The sequence below is a fragment of the Mesoplodon bidens genome (genome assembly GCF_964165515.1).
Source record: "Mesoplodon bidens genome assembly, chromosome: 3".
In the NCBI taxonomy this organism is placed as follows: Eukaryota; Metazoa; Chordata; class Mammalia; order Artiodactyla; family Ziphiidae; genus Mesoplodon; species Mesoplodon bidens.
Genome location: NC_138178.1, coordinates 17573565 through 17593209, shown reverse-complemented (window position 1 = coordinate 17593209; position 19645 = coordinate 17573565). Strand labels below are relative to the sequence as shown.

The window sequence follows — 19645 nt, the reverse complement described above, 5'->3', positions numbered from 1 at the left end:
AAAAACTCCACAGAAAGACAGCTCTAATGGACATTTGCTGACTGTCACCATGCAATCATTTGCCACCAAGAGAGCATTGTCCTCAAATATAATTGAAATAAAACAGTTACTGTGCTGCTGTAAATCTAAATAGCAGGAAAATAGTAGGCTAGACTCCCCCAGCTTGCTGAGGACACCTTAATGGAAACATAAATACCATAATCATATGCTTTTTGCATGCATTTTACGACTAAAGAGAAAATGCCACTTTTAAAAGAAAAGACCTCTGTGAACTTGTTTTTTCCCCCATTAAAAACCGGAAGCCAGTTGTGTCAAAAGGAAGTCTGGCAAACACAGAACAAAACTAATTTTCTTAGCTACAGGCTGTTATTAAACAAGTGCTCTTTTTTAAAAGGTTGGGCCATATAACAAAGTTGTATTTGCTATTCAAAAAGTCAAATACAATTTTATTTACTTACATTTACTTAGTTATTTTTTTTTTAATCTCGGCTTTTCTTGAGATGTGAGAAAGTAATTTTCAAATGGAATCCATCTTATTGTAACGTGTTTTGCACATGTTTTGCTGATGAACGAGCTCCACCCTGGCCCCAGCTAAGTGTCCCCACTACACATCTCTGACCTTGGCCAGCTCCACCCACCTCCTCTGTCTGTGCCCGGACCACCTCTCTCTCCCTGCTTGCTGAGGATGGGTTTTCCTTCTTCTTGGCCGGCCCTGGGAACACTCTTCTGGATCCCAGCCCCGCCCGTGCAAGGAGCCTGCTTCTCAGGGCCTCCTCCTGGTCCCTTCTTAGCCCGTGTGTCTCTGCTGTCACGTCTACGTAGCTGGTAAACATGATGTCTCGATCATGCTGTTTAAAAAAAAAAAAATTGTGTTTTAACCTCTGGCTATTCTCTGCCCTAGTTTTCCTCTTCACTTCTAATCCAAACTTCTTGAAAGATTAATCTAGGATGGATAGAGACTGCTGTTTCTTCTTTCCTACATCTTGTTCACTCCATGTGGTAGGCATAATAATGGTCCCCAAAGATGCCCCTGCCCTAGTCCTGGGAACCTGTAAACATGTTACTTCATGCAAGAAAAAGGACGCTGCAGATCTGATTACGTTAAAGATCTTAAAATGGGGACGTTTCCCTGGATTCTCCAGATGGGCCCAGTGGATCATAAGTGAAGGAGGTGGGAGAGTCAAGGTTGGAGAGAGACTTGAAGATGTAGGCTGTTAAAAAGGGAAATCCTGCAATAGGCAACAACATAAATGAGCCTTGAGGACGTTACGCTAAATGAAATAAGTCAATCACAGAAGAAAAAATACTGCATAACTCAAATTTATATGAGGTATCTAAAATAGTCAAACTTAAAGAAGCAAAGAATAGAATCATAGTTGCCAGGGCTTCGGGAGAGGGAAATGGGGGATTGCTAATATATGGGTATGAAATTTCAGTTTTGCAAGATGAAAAGCTTCTTGAGATCTGCTATACAACATTGTGCCCATAGATCAAAACACTGTATTGAATGCTGGTTGAAATGTAAATTGAAAATTTGTTGAGAAGGAAGATCTCATGTTAACTGTTCTTACCACAATAAATTTTTGAAATGTGCAAAAAAAAAAAGAAAAAAAAAAAAAAAGAAAGATGCAGGCTGCTGCTGTGAAGACAGGAAGGAGCCTTGAGCCCAGGAGGGCAGTGGATTCTAGAAGCTGGTAAAAGCCAGAAAGCAGATTCTTCTCTAGAGCCTCCAGAGGGAACCAGCCCTGCTAGCACCTTGGTTTAAGCCCAGTGAAACCAATTTCAGACTTCTGAACTCCAGCACCCAAATATGATAAATTGTAGTTATCTTAAGGCAGTAGGTTTGTGGGCATTGGTTCCAGCAGCCATGCTGTGTTAGTTTCCCAGTGACCTCCTGGACTCCTGGTTTAGTGAACACTTCCGTTCTTTCCCTCTGGGTCACTCTGGCCTCCGTGAAGCTCTCTTCTCTTAGTTTCTATGTACAATACTGCTCTCTCTTGCTTCCTCCTTCCTTTCTGACTATTCCTTCACTGTCTCTTTAGAGAGTCTCTTCTATTTGTCCCTAACTTTGGATCCCCTAAGGCAATAGTTCTGGACCACTGCTATTCTCTACACATTCCTTTTGGGATTTTTTTTTGTTTGAATTAACACCTTTAATAAAAGAAGACAATTTCAGCTCTTAGAAAAACAATATTAATGTCAGTACTTGTAATGAATAACTCATCCTATTTACATATTATTAATTTTTAAAAATTTTAATCAAAATTTGAAATGAAGAAGAAATTATAAAATTAATAGTAGAAGGCCATTTTCTTTTTAAAACAATTTTTAAATTCTATTTAATTTATTTTTTTCATAGCAGGTCCTTATTAGTCATCAATTTTATACACATCACTGTACACATGTCAATCCCAATCTCCCAATTCAACCCACCACCACCACCACCCCCTGCCGCTTTCCCCCCTTGGTGTCCATACGTTTGTGCTCTACATCTGTGTATCAATTTCTGCCCTGCAAACCGGTTCATCTGTACCATTTTTCAAGGTTCCACATATATGCGTTAATATACGATATTTGTTTTTCGCTTACTGACTTACTTCACTCTGTATGACAGTCTCCAGATCCATCCACGTCTCTACAAATGACCCAATTTCATTCCTTTTTATACCTGAGTAATATTCCATTGTATATATGTACCACATCTTCCTTATCCATTTGTCTGTCGAGGGGCATTTACATTGCTTCCATGATCTGGCTATTGTAAATAGTGCTGCAATGAACATTGGGGTGCATGTGTCTTTTTGAATTATGGTTTTCTCTGGGTATATGCCCAGTAGTGGGATTGCTGGATCATATGGTAATTCTATTTTTAGTTTTTTAAGGAACCTCAATACTGTTCTCCATAGTGGCTGTATCAATTTACATTCCCACCAACAGTGCAAGAGGGTTCCCTTTTCTCCACACCCTCTCCAGCATTTGTTGTTTGTAGATTTTCTGATGACGCCCATTCTAATTGATGTGAGGTGATACCTCGTTGTAGTTTTGATTTGCATTTCTCTAATAATTAGTGATGTTGAGTAGCCTTTCATGTGCTTCTTGGCCATCTGTATATCTTCTTTGGATAAATGTCTATTTAGGTCTTCTGCCCATTTTTGGATTGGGTTGTTTGTTTTTTTAATATTGAGCTGCATGAGCTGTTTATACATTTTGGGGATTAATCCTTTGTCTGTTGATTCATTTGCAGATATTTTCTCCCATTCTGAGGGATGTCTTTTTGTCTTGCTTATGGTTTCTTTTGCTGCGCAAAAGCTTTTAAGTTTCATTAGGTCCCATTTGTTTATTTTTGTTTCTATTTCCATTACTCTAAGAGGTGGATCAAAAAAGATCTTGCCGTGATTTATGTCAAAGAGTGTTCTTCCTATGTTTTCCTCTAAGAGTTTTATAGTGTCCAGTCTTACATTTAGGTCTCTAATTCACTTTCAGTTTATTTTTGTGTATGGTGTTAGGGAATGTTCTAATTTCATTCTTTTACATATAGCTGTCCAGTTTTCCCAGCACCACTTATTGAAGACACTGTCTTTTCTCCATTGTATACCCTTGCCTCCTTTGTCATAGACTAGTTGACCATAGGTGCGTGGGTTTATCTCTGGGCTTTCTATCCTGTTCCATTGATCTGTGTTTCTGTTTTAGTGCCAGTACCATATTGTCTTGATTACTGTAGCTTTGTGGTATAGTCTGAAGTCAGGGAGTCTGATTCCTCCAGCTCCATTTTTTTCCCTCAAGACTGCTTTGGCTATTCGGGGTCTTTTGTGTCTCCATACAAATTTTAAGATTTTTTTGTTCTAGTTCTGTAAAAAAATGCCATAGGTAATTTGATAGGGATTGCATTGAATCTGTTGATTGCTCTGGGTAGTATAGTCATTTTCACAATATTGATTCTTCCAATCCAAGAACAAGGCATATCTCTCCATCTGTTGGTATCATCTTTAATTTCTTTCATCAGCGTCTTATAGTTTTCTGCATACAGGTCTTTTTTCTCCCTAGGTACGTTTATTCCTAGATATTTTATTCTTTTTGTTGCAGCGGTAAATGAGAGTGTTTCCTTAATTTCTCTTTCAGATTTTTCATCATTAGTGTATAGGAATGCACAAGACTCCTGTGCATTAATTTTGTATCCTGCAACTTTACCAAATTCATTGATTAGCTCTAGTAGTTTTCTGGTGGCATCTTTAGGATTCTCTATGTTTAGTATCATGTCATCTGCAAACAGTGACAGTTTTATTTCTTCTTTTCCAATTTGTATTCCTTTTTTTTGCGGTATGCGGGCCTCTCTCTGTTGTGGCCTCTCCCGTTGCTGAGCACAGCCTCCGGGCACGCAGACTCAGCGGCCATGGCTCACGGGCCCAGCCACTCCACAGCATGTGGGATCTTCCCGGACCGGGGCACGAACCCGTGTCCCCTGCATCGGCAGGCGGACTCTCAACCACTGCGCCACCAGGGAAGCCCCGGTTGCTCTGTTTTCATTGCCATTTGTTTCTAGGTAGTTTTTGATTTCCTCTTTGATTTCTTCAGTGATCTCTTGGTTATTTAATAACATGGTGTTTAGCCTCCATGTGTTTGTGTTTTTTCCCCCGTAATTCATTTCTAATCTCATAGCATTGTGGTCAGAAAAGAAGCTTGATATGATTTCAATTTTCTTAATATACTGAGGCTTGATTTGTGACCCAAGATGTGATCTATCCTGAAGAATGTTCGGTGCACACTTGAGAAGAAAGTGTAATCTGCTGTTTTTGGATGGAATGTCCTATAAATATCAATTAAATCTATCTGGTCTATTGTGTCATTTAAAGTTTCTGTTTCCTTATTTATTTTCATTTTGGATGACCTGTCCATTGGTGTAAGTGAGGTGTTAAACGTCCCCCACTATTATTGTGTTACTGTCGATTTCCTCTTTTATAGCTGTTAGCAGTTGCCTTATGTATTGAGGTGCTCCTATGTTGGGTGCACATAGATTTATAATTGTTATATCTTTTCTTGGATTGATCTCTTGATCATTATGTAGTGTCCTTCCTTGTCTCTTGTAACTTTCTTTATTTTAAAGTCTATTTTATCTGATATGAGTATTGCTACTCCAGTTTTCTTTTGATTTCCATTTGCATGGAATATCTTTTTCCATCCCCTCACTTTCAGTCTGTATGTGTCCCTAGGTCTGAAGTGGGGCTCTTGTAGACAGCATATAGATGGGTCTTGTTTTTGTATCCATTCAGCGAGCCTGTATCTTTTGGTTGGAACATTTAATCTGTTCACATTTAAGGTAATTATTGATATGTATGTTCCTATGACCATTTTCTTAATTGTTTTGGGTTTGTTTTTCTAGGTCCTTTTCTTCTCTTGTGTTTCCCACTTAGAGAAGTTCCTTTAGCATTTGTTGTAGAGCTGGTTTGGTGGTGCTGAATTCTCTTAGCTCTTGCTTGTCTGTAAAGCTTTTGATTTCTGCATTGAATCTGAATGAGATCCTTGCTGGGTAGAGTAATCTTGGTTGTAAGTTCTTCCCTTTCATCACTTTAAGTATATCATGCCACTTCCTTCTGGCTTGTAGAGTTTCTGCTGAGAAATCAGCTGTTAACCTTATGGGAGTTCCCTTGTATGTTTGTCATTTTTCTCTTGTTGCTTTCAATAATTTTCCTTTTGTCTTTAATTTTTGGCAGTTTGATTACTATGTGTCTCTGTGTGGTTTTCCTTGGGTTTATCCCGTATGGGAGTCTCTGTGCTTCCTGCACTTGGCTGGCTATTTCCTTTCCCATGTTAGGGAATTTTTCGACTATAATCTCTTCAAATATTTTCTCGGGTCCTTTCTCTCTCTCTTCTCCTTCTGGGACCCCTATAATGCAAATGTTGTTGCGTTTAATATTGTCCTAGAGGTGTCTTAGGCTGTCTTCATTTCTTTTCATTCTTTTTTCTTTATTCTGTTCCACAGCAGTGAATTCCACCATTCTGTCTTCCAGGTCACTTATCCATTCTTCTGCCTCAGTTATTCTGCTGTTGATTCCTTCTAGTGTATTTTTCATTTCAGTTATTGTATTGTTCATCTCTGTTTGTTTGTTCTTTAATTCTTCTAGGTCTTTGTTGAACATTTCTTGCATCTTCTAGATCTTTGCCTCTATTCTCTTACGAGGTCCCGGATCATCTTCACTATCATTATTCTGAATTCTTTTTCTGGAAGGTTGCCTATCTCCACTTCATTTAGTTGTTTTTCTGGGGTTTTATCTTATTCCTTCATCTGGTACATAGCCCTCTGCCTTTTCATCTTGTCTGTCTCTCTGTGAATGTGGTTTTTGTTCCACAGGCTGCAGGATTGTCATTTTTCTTGCTTTTGCTATGTGTCCTCTGGTGGATGAGGCTATCTAAGAGGCTTGTGCAGTTTTCCTGATGGGAGGGACTGCTGGTGGGCAGAGCTCAGTAAAAGTTTAATCCGCTTGACTGCTGATGGGTGGGACTGGGTTCCCTTCCTGTTGGTTGTTTGGCCTGAGGCGACACAACACTGGAGCCTACCTGGCTCTTTGGTGGGGCTAATGGCGGACTCTTGGAGGGCTCACACCAAGGAGTACTTCCCAGAACTTCTGCTGCCAGTGTCCTTGTCCCCACGGTGAGCCATGGCCACCGCCCACCTCTGCAGGAGACCCTCCAACACTAGCAGGTAGGTCTGGTTCAGTCTCCCCTGGGGTCACTGCTCCTTCCCCTGGGTCCCGATGCACACACTACTTTGTGTGTGCCCTCCAAGAGTGGAGTCTCTGTTTCTCCCAGTCCTGCCAAAGTCCTGCAGTCAAATCCCACTAGCCTTCAAAGTCTGATTCTCTAGGAATTCCTCCTCCCGTTGCCGGACCCCCTGGTTGGGAGCCTGACGTGGGGCTCAGAACCTTCACTCCAGTGGGTTGACTTTGGTGGTATAAGTGTTCTCCAGTCTGTGAGTCACCCACCCAGCAGTTATGGGATTTGATTTTACTGTGATTGCGCCACTCCTGCCGTCTCATTGTGGCTTCTCCTTTGTCTTTGGATGTGGGGTATCTTTTTTGGTGAGTGTCCAGCACCTAGTTGTGATTCTGGTGTTCTCACAAGAGGGAGTGAGAGCACGTCCTTCTACTCTGCCATCTTGGTTCCTAATCTCTCCTTCTGGTTTTAATTGCTGTGAGGCACTGGTGATGCACAGTCTGCACTAGCCCAGCCCTCTCTGTAAGCCCCAGGTTCTCGGAGCTAGCTACCAACACATGCTTCCTGTGCCTCCCAGTCACCTGAACCCAACCCATCCAAAACCAAATTCATTGTTACTCAGTTCAGACCTCCTCTAGTATCATCAGCCTAATCTCAGAGCATGTTGTCACCACCCACACATTTACTCTAGACCAAGCCTTTCTTCTTCAGCCAGCCTCCCTCCCCAGGCATCAGTCAATGACAAAGGCCTACCAATTTTACATCCCAAATAATTCCAAACCCTTTCTCTCCTTCTGTTCCAGTACACATGGAAGCTGACAGTAATCTTGTAACTCTTCCCTCAGCCTCCCGTCTTGTTATTCTCAAATCCCTACTTCACCCCATACCTGGAGTTTTCTATCTCAAATTAAAATCTGACATCTCGTTCTCTTGCTTAAAATTATTCTGTGGCTGTTTATCATCTCCAAGATACAGTCCAAGCCCTCAGCATGAGGTTTATGGGCCCTAAGACCTCCTGTTTCAGCCTCATCCCTAATTATGTCAGGCTGTGTCATATTGGCTCACATCATACTTTCCTAATAGAGGATCAGTCTCAAAGTATAAATCCAGCTTCATCTAATGCATGGATGAATTTAGTGGCCCTTTGGTGTTATATGTTCTGCAAATGTTAAATTTTGGTGAGTAAAAACAAGCCATCACCATTCATTAAGCTATTCGAATATAGTTAGAGATGCAGCAATTAAATTAAAGGCTGAGGTGACATAAACAACCCAACAACTGAAATCTCGAAAATAATGAAGCCATAAATAAGGTCATGGCTAATTTTAAAGACTTATTTTTTCATTCTTTTTGTTGATTAACATTGCCTGAAACCACAATTTATTTGGAGAAGTAATGCATAATGGGGGTTGTTTATTTATAGATTTATTTTAGCCTTAGAGAAAGTTTAAATATTCTGCAGAAATATGAGGATAAGCGGAAACTATTTTAGACCTTGGTACCTATCAGGCAAATAATCCTCCAGCAGAGCGTGTTTGTCTTGTTTTAATGTCTTTCCCTCTGCAAGGCACTGAACTTTGGGGTCTTTGATGATGAGCTGGCCACACTGGTGGAAATTCCCCTTAGCTGCTTGGTATTTCATTTGATTTTAGCCTTCAAACAGAAGCACTAAGATCCTGCTTTCCATGCAGCTCAGCCAGTAACTCATCTTTTTATTTTGACCAGCTGCTTGGTTCTTCTGTCCTTTAGACAGTCCGAACCTGTGGATTCAAGTGCCAATCCTATGGGTATTCAGTGGTCTTAGGTTGGTGTTTTTTTCCTTCTTGCTCTTGCACCAGGATAGAATATCAATCAACTCAGTATAAATTCATGAGGATTTATGTGGAGCCCTGTTGTGAGATGCATTTTCAACTTCTTGGGAGACTTATCAAGATCTGAATCCAAAATCCATTTTTAAATTAAGTTCCCAGATGTTCTAGAGCTTTTCCTTGGGCACCCCCGCCCTCAGTGTGGGTAACCGTTTGAGTTTTCTGTATTTGCCATTTCATTCCTCTCCTTCCTTTAGTGCACCATTGGTTGACTTTGTGTAACTTTGTGTAAGCAGTAGTTGATTAAAAATGATGTTTGTTGTCTTTTCCAATCAAGGAAGTCCTTAGATTCTTCCACTAAAATAGATGTGTAGATAGAAATGTGAAAATTCCAAAACTTCTGTATTGTCACAAAACAGAAAATGATTAGATAATTCATATATCCTGTGGATCTGTAGTAATTATTTAATATGCATTTAAAATTGCATAAAAGGGACTCAATAAATAGAATGAATAAATATTATTATAAATATACATTTCTGTAAAACAACTTTTTTTTTTTTTTTTTTTTTTTGGCTGTGTCACACGGCTTGCAGGATCTTAGTTCCCTGACCAGGGATCGAACCCATGCCCCTGCAATGGAAGCACAGAGTCCTAACCATTCGACCACCAGGGAATTCCCCAAAACAAATATTTTTAAAACTCTATTTTCTGTATCACTTTATACCTTTCCTTATTATTTCTAGTCAATAAACTATACAGGGATTGTATCGTTGAATCCTTAGGGATACAGAGTTTTGAAAATATTTGTCCTTGAAACAAAATGCCTTGGGCCCAGGTAAGCATCTCCAAGGTGGTTCCTTTTGGTAGGGCAGGTGGCTCTTTCGGCTTAGCTTTTTTTACAAATTAGTTTAGTATAATTTAAAAAGTTAAGCAGATGTTATCGGCAAGAAACTAGCCTTAGCCTGGATTTGCATATCTTTATTGCCCATGTTTTGAGGGAAATTCTTGGTTATCTCCCAGAGAGGCCTGCCTGGCCCAGACTCTGGAGATGTTAACCTTCCGTGGGTGGAGCCTGACTGAGCCTGGAGCAAACCAAGGAATAACAGGCCAGTGATCCTGGCTCATATCAAAGCTCAGATTCTCCAAATGAAATGAAGAACATAACATCTTCAGGAGTCTGGAGGATGTCCTGGGTGTGCATGAATCCGAACTAAAACGTGCTTACTTGGAATGGATCGGTAATGTCAATCTGAATAGAGGAAATAGCATAAAGCCTGAATTAAAGGCTCTGTTCAAAGATACCATACTTTGAATTTTAAAGAGCACCCAGCAACTCAGATAAAGGGCTACCAAGTGCTCCAGTGAGCAAACCTTTAGTTTTTAAACATTATAAATTGTTTTTACTATAGGGGCTGTTATGAATGGAATGTGTCCCCCTAAATTCATATGTTGATATCCTAACCAACAATGTGATGGTATTGGTAGGTGGGACCTTTGGGAGGTAATTAGGTCATGAGGATTAAACCTTCATGAATGGGATTTATGCTCTTATAAGATGAGACAAGAGAGCTTGCTTCCTCTCTCTGCTGTTAGCTATGTGAGGATACAGGAGGGCAGCCATCTGTCAACCAGGAAGAAGGCCTTCAGCAGACACTGGATCTGCTGGCACCTTGATCTTGGACTTCCGGCCTCTAGAATTGTGAGAAATAAACGTGTGCTGTTTCAGCCAAAAAGAAAAAGAAAAAAACAACTGTCTTTATTCTCATTTAAGTATATATCCAGTTTGCTTAAATTTTGTTTAGATGAGACACATTTTTTGATCTCAACACCACTGGAATAGAAAAGGATTATCCTAAATTCCCTTCAAAGAAATCCTCCTAAAATCCCATTTCTACTATAAATGTGTATTTAAAAAATTAACTAGGGGAAAGACAAATTTCTTCATAGATTTTCAAAAGTTATAAATGGTGGTCTCTAAAATAATTACAAATTACCTGTCTAAGAAAAATCCTGCTATACTTTCATGCAGACTTCATATAATTCTGGAACTGTGAAAATATATTTAAAAAATAAAAGTATAGTGTTGTCTTTCATGAAGGAAAATGTGACTTTAAGGAAAATGTTTGGCATATTAGAACTTACCGATTATCATGACAAGTCTCTCCAGATAATCTGCATGACCACCAAATACCAGATATCTTTTGCTTCTCTTCTCTGGTCTCTGCTTTGATACTTAATGGGTCATTCAATGCCAGGTATGAAGTTTGAAAAGCAATAGTTGCTTTGTCTTTTGAAGGTTGTATAATCAATTGGACCAGCGTCAGGCGTGTAGGCAGAGAAGTGGTAAAGTAAAATGTTCACTCCGAGTTTGCTTTAAATTCAGATGGCGCTTAGAATTCTAAAGAACACTGGAAGCAGAGATGGACAGGATGCAGAAGGAACTGGGGCTTACTGGGGGACATGGGGTATCTGTGGAACAAGTTACAGACTCCAGAGAGTTCCACAAAACTCCCAGCCATTGTGGATTCGGACAAGGATGGTAAATTCTGGCAGGTGGCACTCCGTGTCTTGAGGAATGAGGGTTTTCTCTAAATTTCACAGTCACATGTGGCCTATGGAGGAAGGAGGACCTAGAAATGACTTCGATTCTGTAAAATTCTAATTCCGATGCAAGAGAGTTCCAGTTGCGGTTTTGGTTTTGCAAGCTGCATTAGCGTGACTTAAAAAATCACCTGCTTTGTGACAGAAACTAAAGCTGAGGATAAATACTTATTTCAAATTATTCTCTTTTTCTTCCATTTCCTTCTTTCCTTTCATCTGGTTGTTTAAGCTTTGTGAAATCTTCAAGGGCTAAATCTTTAAGGGCTCTTTGAACAAGCCCCAGATTCTTGTACCTGTTCTTCTTCCAGCCCCCATGGCTGTCCATTCCCCTCCCCAACAATTATTTGGCGGCTGCAGTGTACAGGGATGTGGGAGGTGTCTGGGATACAGAATTGAATAAGAAATTCACCTCCCACTTCCTCTTACTCGGTGTCACATGACAGACCACGAAACGTATTGTACCCAGAGTGATATGAATTCAGTAGGATGCTAAGGAGATTGGCTCAGGTCAGGGAAGGAGGGGCTTCTAAGAGGTGTTGTGCTTGAGCTCCATCCTAAATGGGTCAGCACTATAACATGTACATAATATATAATGTGAGTAATATAATTATATGTGTATTTATAGAGATTTGACTGATGATGCAGCCCAGTTGGTTTACGTGCTGGATTTATAGGCTCCTGGCAAATATTAAATATGGTCAACACTTTACTGTATAAATTCCTTGATTCCCTCCTGCCCCTAAGTGCCAGTGGCAGAACTGTGGTCGCTTTTCTCTGAGTGGTCTATGCTTTGAAAAGTGCTATGGGATATCAGCAAGGAAGGCTCGCCCAGCCCCTAGGGCTCTTGGTACCTTGAACCCTCATGCATGTGGCACACTGAGGGCTGCAGGATAACAAGATGGAGCCGACGTGGGAAGAGATGGTGCAGACCCTACTGGGCAGCAACCAGGTGGTTTCTGTGTGGGCGGCTCAGGTACTGTGAGTGATGTTGCCCTCATGGGTTAGTTCCAAAGCAGGTTCGTGAGGATAGTAATGTCTTCAATGTAGCATTGGAGGAATCTGAAATTCTTGTTTTGGCCATTTGTGACTCTGAATGACATGGGATTCGCAATATTGCTCCTTCTGCAGGCTCTGCTGGAGCACCGGGGGTACAGTATCTGTTGAGCATCTTCTAGCCACAATCTACCTTGCGAAAACAGTTCAGGAAGATGGACAGATCTCATGGAGTCATCGTCTAGTCAACGTTTTCCTTCTAATGTGATTTCTAAGGAATTTTATTTGCCCCTGGGAGAATCCCATTCACCCCTCTGTGTAATGAATGAACCCAAAACATACTACCCTGGTTTCTTTGAAAAATCAGCACATCTTTGAATGGTCTTGGTTTTACTACAAGATTTCCAGCCTCTGTACTAGATCAAGGCCACCTGGATGTAGGTGTAGGGTTATCCTTGCCGACTGAGGAACGGACAGCCTCCAACAATCCCATCCGCTGATAACTGAAGCAGTGGGTTGATGGACTTGGAAGGGTGATGATGCCCTGGCGGTGTACTGGGACTTCCTTTACAGCAGTTGCATGAGACCATCACTTCTCCACTTTCACATCTAGGCCATTCTTAAAAATGCTTAAAAGTCAAATGACTGTGCCAGTTCCGCCCACATGTGTATACGCAGGGGTGGAAGAGGCTGTGTTCCTGGAGAGATGAGAAAACACGGTGAAAGTAACGATGATGCTTCCCGTAGGCACTGGTGATACACTCTGCCTTCGTGGAAGAGCCCAGGACTGAGGAAGGTACAAGCAGGTCCCTGCCGTCCCCCCATCTCTGTGGGGACATCTCAGTGGGGACAGGCCGGTGGAGCCAGGCTTCACCCTTTCCCGTGGACTGGTGTCCTGCTGGAGCGCTCTCTGGGCTGTGCCCCATGCTGGCACTTGGCCGGCACCGTAAGTTTTCTCCTGGGCCATCACTGCTGACAGTGGGAAGGGGGCCACTAGGAAGACGGTTAGTCAGGGAGAGGAAGGTAGGCCAGGTGACAACAAGTCGCTTGTCATCCCAAGCGAATTCTGGGGCATCGCTGGAGCCTCAGGCCTGAGGAGGGAGGGAGTCCCAGGTGCTACCACCTGGAATGCTCTCATGGTCACTTCTATGCCGAGAGCCCACTCCTCTGAGGGACCCAGGCTCTGTTCCCGCAGCAGTGGGGGAGGGGCTTTAGCTGCTATGGGGACACAAATAATTTAAAGTCACTAATCTCCCCCCCACCCCGTCCTCCCCTGACCTCCCTTACCACCTTCCCTGCTTTGTTTTTCTGACTAGTGCCTATGACATGATGATATGGCAGATTCACACTTGAAAAATTGTGTTCGTCATTCATCTCTAGCAACTAGAATGGAGTTCCATTTTAACGTGGGAGTTTGGGTCTATTTTGTTCATGGCTGTATTCCAAGGCCTGGCACATAGACATTCAAATATGTTAAATCACGGCACGAACGAAGAAACCAAACTCCGCAGCAGCACAGAAAAGGCAGTCGTCGGGGTGTAGTGTATGTCAGGACAACCGGAAGCGTGTGTTTGGGATTTCAGAGAGGGCCTGCTTTAGAAACAAATGTGGGATTTCTATCAGCCAAATGCAGTTAACCGTTTTAATTGTTAAAATCTCTTTTGCTTATGCTAAATCCATGATGCTTGCAGGTTTCCTAGAGCTTGTGTAATTTGGAGAGAAAGAGAGAGAGTGGAGACCATGCAGTGTGACCTGCTAAGAGCGGGTAGGATACAGGTGTGGTTGACGCAGGTCCGGGGCCAGCCTGAGCTCACCTCCCAGCGCCGCCTTCTGTGCCTCACTTTCCTGCATGTGTAAAATGGGGATGGCGGTCCTTACCTCATCGGGTTTGTGTGAGGATTGAATGAATGAGTCCATGTAAGGCACTTTGAATACTGCCTGGCCCATAGGAGGAGCCCAGGAAGCATTAGTTGCTGTTATCATTTTGCTGCCACCCCTACCACCGTCGGCAGCAGCCTTTGTATTCTTGAGTTCATGGGACATTTAGAAGCTAAGAGTTTGCTGCATAAATTGTTTTTGCACGGGTATGATATTGGATGATTCTGTATTTTTTAAAGCATCTTTCGTGTGTAAAGCTTATAGGTTTCTCGACTTTTAATTTGGACGCTACAGTTGATGCCTGCAGCTTTTTTACATTCTATACCAGGGGTCCCCAGCGGGGCCCGTTAGGACCCCGGGCCGCACAGCAGGAGGTGAGCACTGGGCTGGCGAGGGAAGCTTCACCTGCCGCCCCCCATCGCTCGCATTACTGTCTGAACCATGCCCCCCACGCCCCGTCCAGGGAAAAGCTGTCTTCCAGGAAACCGGTCCCTGGTGCCAAAAAGGATGCGGACCGCTGTGCTATACTGCTGCTAAAGGGTGCCTGGCTGAGGACGTTTGATTGATTTCTGTAATTAGGAAGCCACTTAACCTGCAGAAATTTGGTATAGTATTGAAGCTTGAATAGGCACAGATTCATTTATTTCCAAAACAGGAGACTAAGGTGACAAGGGTTGTGATATTTGCGGCCATGAATGAAGATGGTGCAGGCTTGGAGCTTCAGTCAGATCCTCCCATGACTTGTGATGTGACGTGTGGGCGATGCCCACCTTTGGAGATACTGTCTGTGCCTCTTCCTTCTGAAGGTGTGGGCTGGAATAATAGAGCCGTTTTCAATAGCTCTGTGATATACTTAAATAAAAAATAAAAACTACCATGTAATTACATAATATTGGTATTATAAATGCCTTGTATTCATTATATGATAATTAATGAAAATAGGGTTCAATATTAATAAGTATGTAGTAGAGCATTATAGATGTTTTATTTATGGTACACAGGAAATGTCCCTTGTGATTTTTTTTATTTCCAGCTTGGAAACGATAAATCAAATATGAAAAGGAGCTAGATTTTTTTTTTTTATGATATGTCTTTTTCAGGCACACTCATCCACGTACCTGGCATCAGCTACATACATACCTCACAAAATGAAGTCTGACTATACCCAAGGATAGCTAAATGCCCATCAAGGAGTCAATGAATGCTTTTGAGTTGTTTTAATTAGCTAGGTGTGATTTAAAGGTTGCCGAAATCAAAAAGGCTTATTCATTTTTCATCAATAATCACTTACCTTACTATTTCATTAGAACCTGCTGATTTGCAGACCTCCTTCTGGGCTTTGACTCGTTATGACTGCAGACATCATTTAACTTTCCCTCTTTTTCTCATTCTGTATGATACTCTTTCATCTCCAAGACACTGTTAGGCTGTTTCCAACATTCATGGGGCTGCTAATTGATCCACCCTTCTTTTTTTTTTAAACTGTACTTAAAGCTAAGGGTTCTAGGTTGTGCAAAGCTCTGTGTGTGTGTGTGTGTGTATGTTTAGGCATTTTTCTTTCATCATTTGAATATCTGATAATAACGTGCGAATTTTCTGTTTCCTAACTTCTGAGAGTAAGGACTGATTTCCCATATGCAGAAGTCGGGAAGTAAGTAGTTTGGGCACCTTCTTAGACTATGACATCAATCTTCCTCTTCTGAAATTGTCCACTGACTATGTGCGGATGTCAGCCAGAGACAGCCCGTGCAGGGCGTGGGGATCTGATCTGACCTCTTAAAACCCCAAATTCCAAGCATCTCTCCTTAAATGCATAGAAAATCCTAGGTTTTTTGGAAGTCACTAATCTAAAACATGGAAGAATCCCCAACATAGACTGAGATTCTGACAAGCTATTGCTAGCAATGAAAAAATATATAAATACATGAATAGATAGATATTTTCATTTTTCCAGATTAATTATGGAATACTCTATGTCTGTCGCCTATAGCCATGTTAAACAATTTGTATACATTGCATATTATTAACTTTCACCAGCTGTACCAGTTTTGAGGCTGAGCAAAAATTGCTTCATGTTAAGAAATAAAAATTTGCGTGCTTCAAAATTTGGTAAATGTATATGTGTTGAAAATTATAAATATTTTCATTGGATGGGAACCTTTTTTTTACCTTCTTAAATATTTCCCAGAAAACATAGCGCTGACTTTCCTCAGGTCCCAGATTTCTATTACAGAAATATCCGAAAAAATTAATAAGCCACCAATAAACATATAAATATCTACTAGTGGAGAATTAAAATAATGCTTCTGTGTTAGGAGATATTAGCAACCATTAAAAATTAAAAGTCCTTGTTTGCCCAGAGCTACTCTTTACATCTTGCTTAACCGTGGAATGTTTGTTGAGAACCCTTTCGATAAAATAAATACTTTAATATGTTGGAGTTAACATGACTTGCTTTGGGTGAGTATGTAGATTTCAATAATTCTATTCTTTGCACGTGACTCTTCACGATTCTGGGGGGAAGTTTTGAGGTAGTGTGGACAATGTCTCTTTTCTAGGCTTCTCCTTTACCTCTGTGATCTTCTCAACCTGCCTGTCCTGCTTTACAGCCTTTGTTCCTCCTGCACGTGAATGCAGGTCTGAGGAAGCACAGCAGGTGACATTGTCTGCTGATGTGGTTTTAGATTTAGATCTTGGCTCTGCCACTTGCTTGGATGTTTGGCAAGTTATTTAACCTCTGTAAGCCTCGTTAAACTCCACTGTATTTAAATTTTTTCGTCCCATTGTTGGACCATATGTCAGCTGTGTCCTGATTTTTATATTTAGAAAATTCATTCTTTATAACCACCCATCATGATCTGTGTTAGCAACTATTGTGGGTAAAAGAGAACTACAGGTCCAGCCTCTGATAGTAATGCTCTTCTAGTCTTTTGGGAGAATAACAGACGGATTTAAATAACACAACCGGTTTTATGGACCGTGCTGTTTATTCTAATAGCTAGACCAGAATGGTTTGATTGACTTTTTAAAAATCTGGTATGTTTTTTACCATATGGCCAAGGCCATATCTAGAGTGCCAAGCTAATAAGCCTTCTTTTCTCTGCCAGTGAACCATGAAAGTTGTTAGCAAAGCGTTCTATTTCGAACTGATCCATTTTCCAAGCTCTTGGTGATATAAACACCCATCTTAAGAGATAAGGTGTGGATTATGAAGCATTAGTCATTGGAAATTTGTTGCACCAAAGAGTCATAGGCAACCAGTATGTAAAATGACCCAGAATAGAAGGTACATAGTACGGTTGAGGATGCCTGAAATGTTATAAAACTACCCTAAGTCAGTTGGTTGTGGGTACACAGTACAGGTTACGTTCTTTTGAATGGTGTTGTAACACAGGAAGAATGTAAAACGGAGTTTAGTAATACTTAGCAATAACATGTTTTTCTAGATAGGGTTTAAAGTAGAATGACCTTGTGCTTCCCTCATCTATATAAAGGGCTCAATGTACAAATTCTTCTGAATCATAACCACTAATTCCTGTGTGTAGCAGTGCAGTAATATAACAGGATTAGGTTGTCTTCTAATCTAATCAATCAATTCTTAAAGAATTTGTGGCTTCCCTAGCTTCCTCGGTACCAGCAGAATATTTGTATCTTTCATTTCTCTCCTCCTCGTTTGTGTTTTCCTTTACATCCTTTAGCATATATACCATATTTAAATCAGCTTTTAAAAAGTCCTTTTGCCTCACAGCCCTTTCTGCATCTGTTTCTATTGACTGATTTTTCTCCTGGTTCTGGGTCACATTTTCCTCCTCCTTCTTATGTCTAATAATTTTTTCATCAGCTGTCAGACATTTTGAATTTTAGCGTGTAGAGGACTGTGTTTTGTTCCATCCGGTCAGCATTACCGGAAGTCTAGTCCTAAAGTCTAGTCTGGGTGGCATCACTTCTGCCCCCAAAAACCTGACTGCAGAGTCAAGTCCAAACTTCTTAGTGTGGCATATTCTCCTCCCAGAGAACCAGCCCGGTCTTAACCCTCTGTATTTGTCCTCGTCAAAACTCTAGTCACTCCAGGCTGTTTCCCATCCCAGAGTACATCAAGCATTTCCCTACCTCAGTTCCCATTACAGGTACTTTTTTGTTGTTGTTAAATCAGTCTGGAACTGATGCATACATCCCTCTTTATCTCTATTGTTAAAATCCCAATTCTCCAAATGCCATCTTTCTGCAATTTAGTACAACTAGTTGGACTAGTTGTACATTTGTAGGGAATTTATAAGTGGGTATGTAGGATGAATGAATGAAAAAATTTTGGCTTCAAGTTGTTTAGTGATTTGATTGATTTAAGAAGATTCCTTTACCTAATAGCTTCAGCATGTAAGGATAATTCAGTGCATAAAAATTAGCTATCTATAACTTTCCAGTAATGTGTCAATGACATGGAACAGAATAGGATTGCTTTACAAATCCATTCTTACAGTATATTTTTTGGCTAGGACTTTTTTTCCCAAAATAACTATAATTCAGTGTTAACAAAGTTGCATATATATTTTTTCTTTGTACATTTCTTAAGCCAGTGATAATGATATGTTCTTCTACTGATAATGCTGGATTCAAGACCAGGAAACGAAGAGCTTAGGTTATTTTGGGACCCTTCAGTATCTCTGTAGTGTCTGTTTTCTTCCTGTGCAGCTATTCAGACACTACTGGCCACTGTATTTAACTAGGCACAACATTTTGCTGATTTCCTTTGTTTCCTGAGTAAGAAACATATTATCCCTTAATCAGCTTCTTTTGAAATGTCTGTTTACACTAAACAAAGTCCTATTCCAATTAATTTCAAATTCTAAGCAAAAGCTCTGGTAATTAAACATTGTCTGAAGGAGCATCCTGTTACTGTACTGCAATGTTGAAATTGAGGTGAGGTAGAAACAATATTAAGCTTACTAGCACATTCATCAATTTCACTGGTCAACCGCACTGAAGGACTATATACTGACGTAAGGAATTTTTTCCTCTCAAACTTAAACACTATGGGACTTTGGGAAACTTAGCACTTCTCTCCCCTCTTCTGTAAAATGAAATAGCTACATACAAATAAATAATAATAATCACTCTCTTGTAGGGTTGTGTGGGATAAATGAGATAATACAGGTAAACCATTTGGTACAATGCCTGCTTGCAGTATTATAAATACATATATTTAATGGTGGTGGAGGTCAAATCTCATGTCAAAACTATATTATGAGATGCTAACTATCATATGTAGGATGGATAAACAACAAGATCCTACTGTAGAGCACAGGGAACTATATTTAATATCCTGTAATAAATCATAATGGAAAAGAATATGAAAAGGAACATATATATATATATATATATAACTGAGTCACTTTGCTCTACAACAGAAATTAACACAATATTGCAAATCAACTATACTTCCATAAATTTTTTTAAAACTGTATTATGATAAAAAGCCTTCTAATAAGTAGATCTTGAAAATTCAGTGAGAAGCACAGTTACTTGAATAAGCATTCTGTTTTAGCACATGATAAATTTCTGGACAACTTCTTGGACTTAATTTTAAATGGAATTTAATCTGTATAAACTGCTGGCCAAACTGTGGAGTAAATAAAGTGAGATAATCCCTGACTGTG

At 40.5% G+C, this 19645-nt stretch overlaps 1 protein-coding gene across 13 annotated transcripts in view; it reads left to right on the top strand.

Annotated features, from left to right (window-relative positions):
• PARD3 (par-3 family cell polarity regulator) overlaps positions 1–19645 on the top strand; it is a 629043-nt gene that overhangs the window by 478099 nt on the left and 131299 nt on the right. Inside the window, exon 23 of one of the 13 annotated variants that reach the window (XM_081228687.1) lies at positions 12249–13204. The exons of the other annotated variants lie outside the window; for them this stretch is intronic. Coding sequence (XP_081084813.1) covers positions 12249–12381 — 133 coding nt within the window. The 3' untranslated portion in view covers positions 12382–13204. Of the gene's footprint in view, positions 1–12248; positions 13205–19645 lie in introns of those variants that run through there. 13 annotated transcript variants of the gene reach the window in all.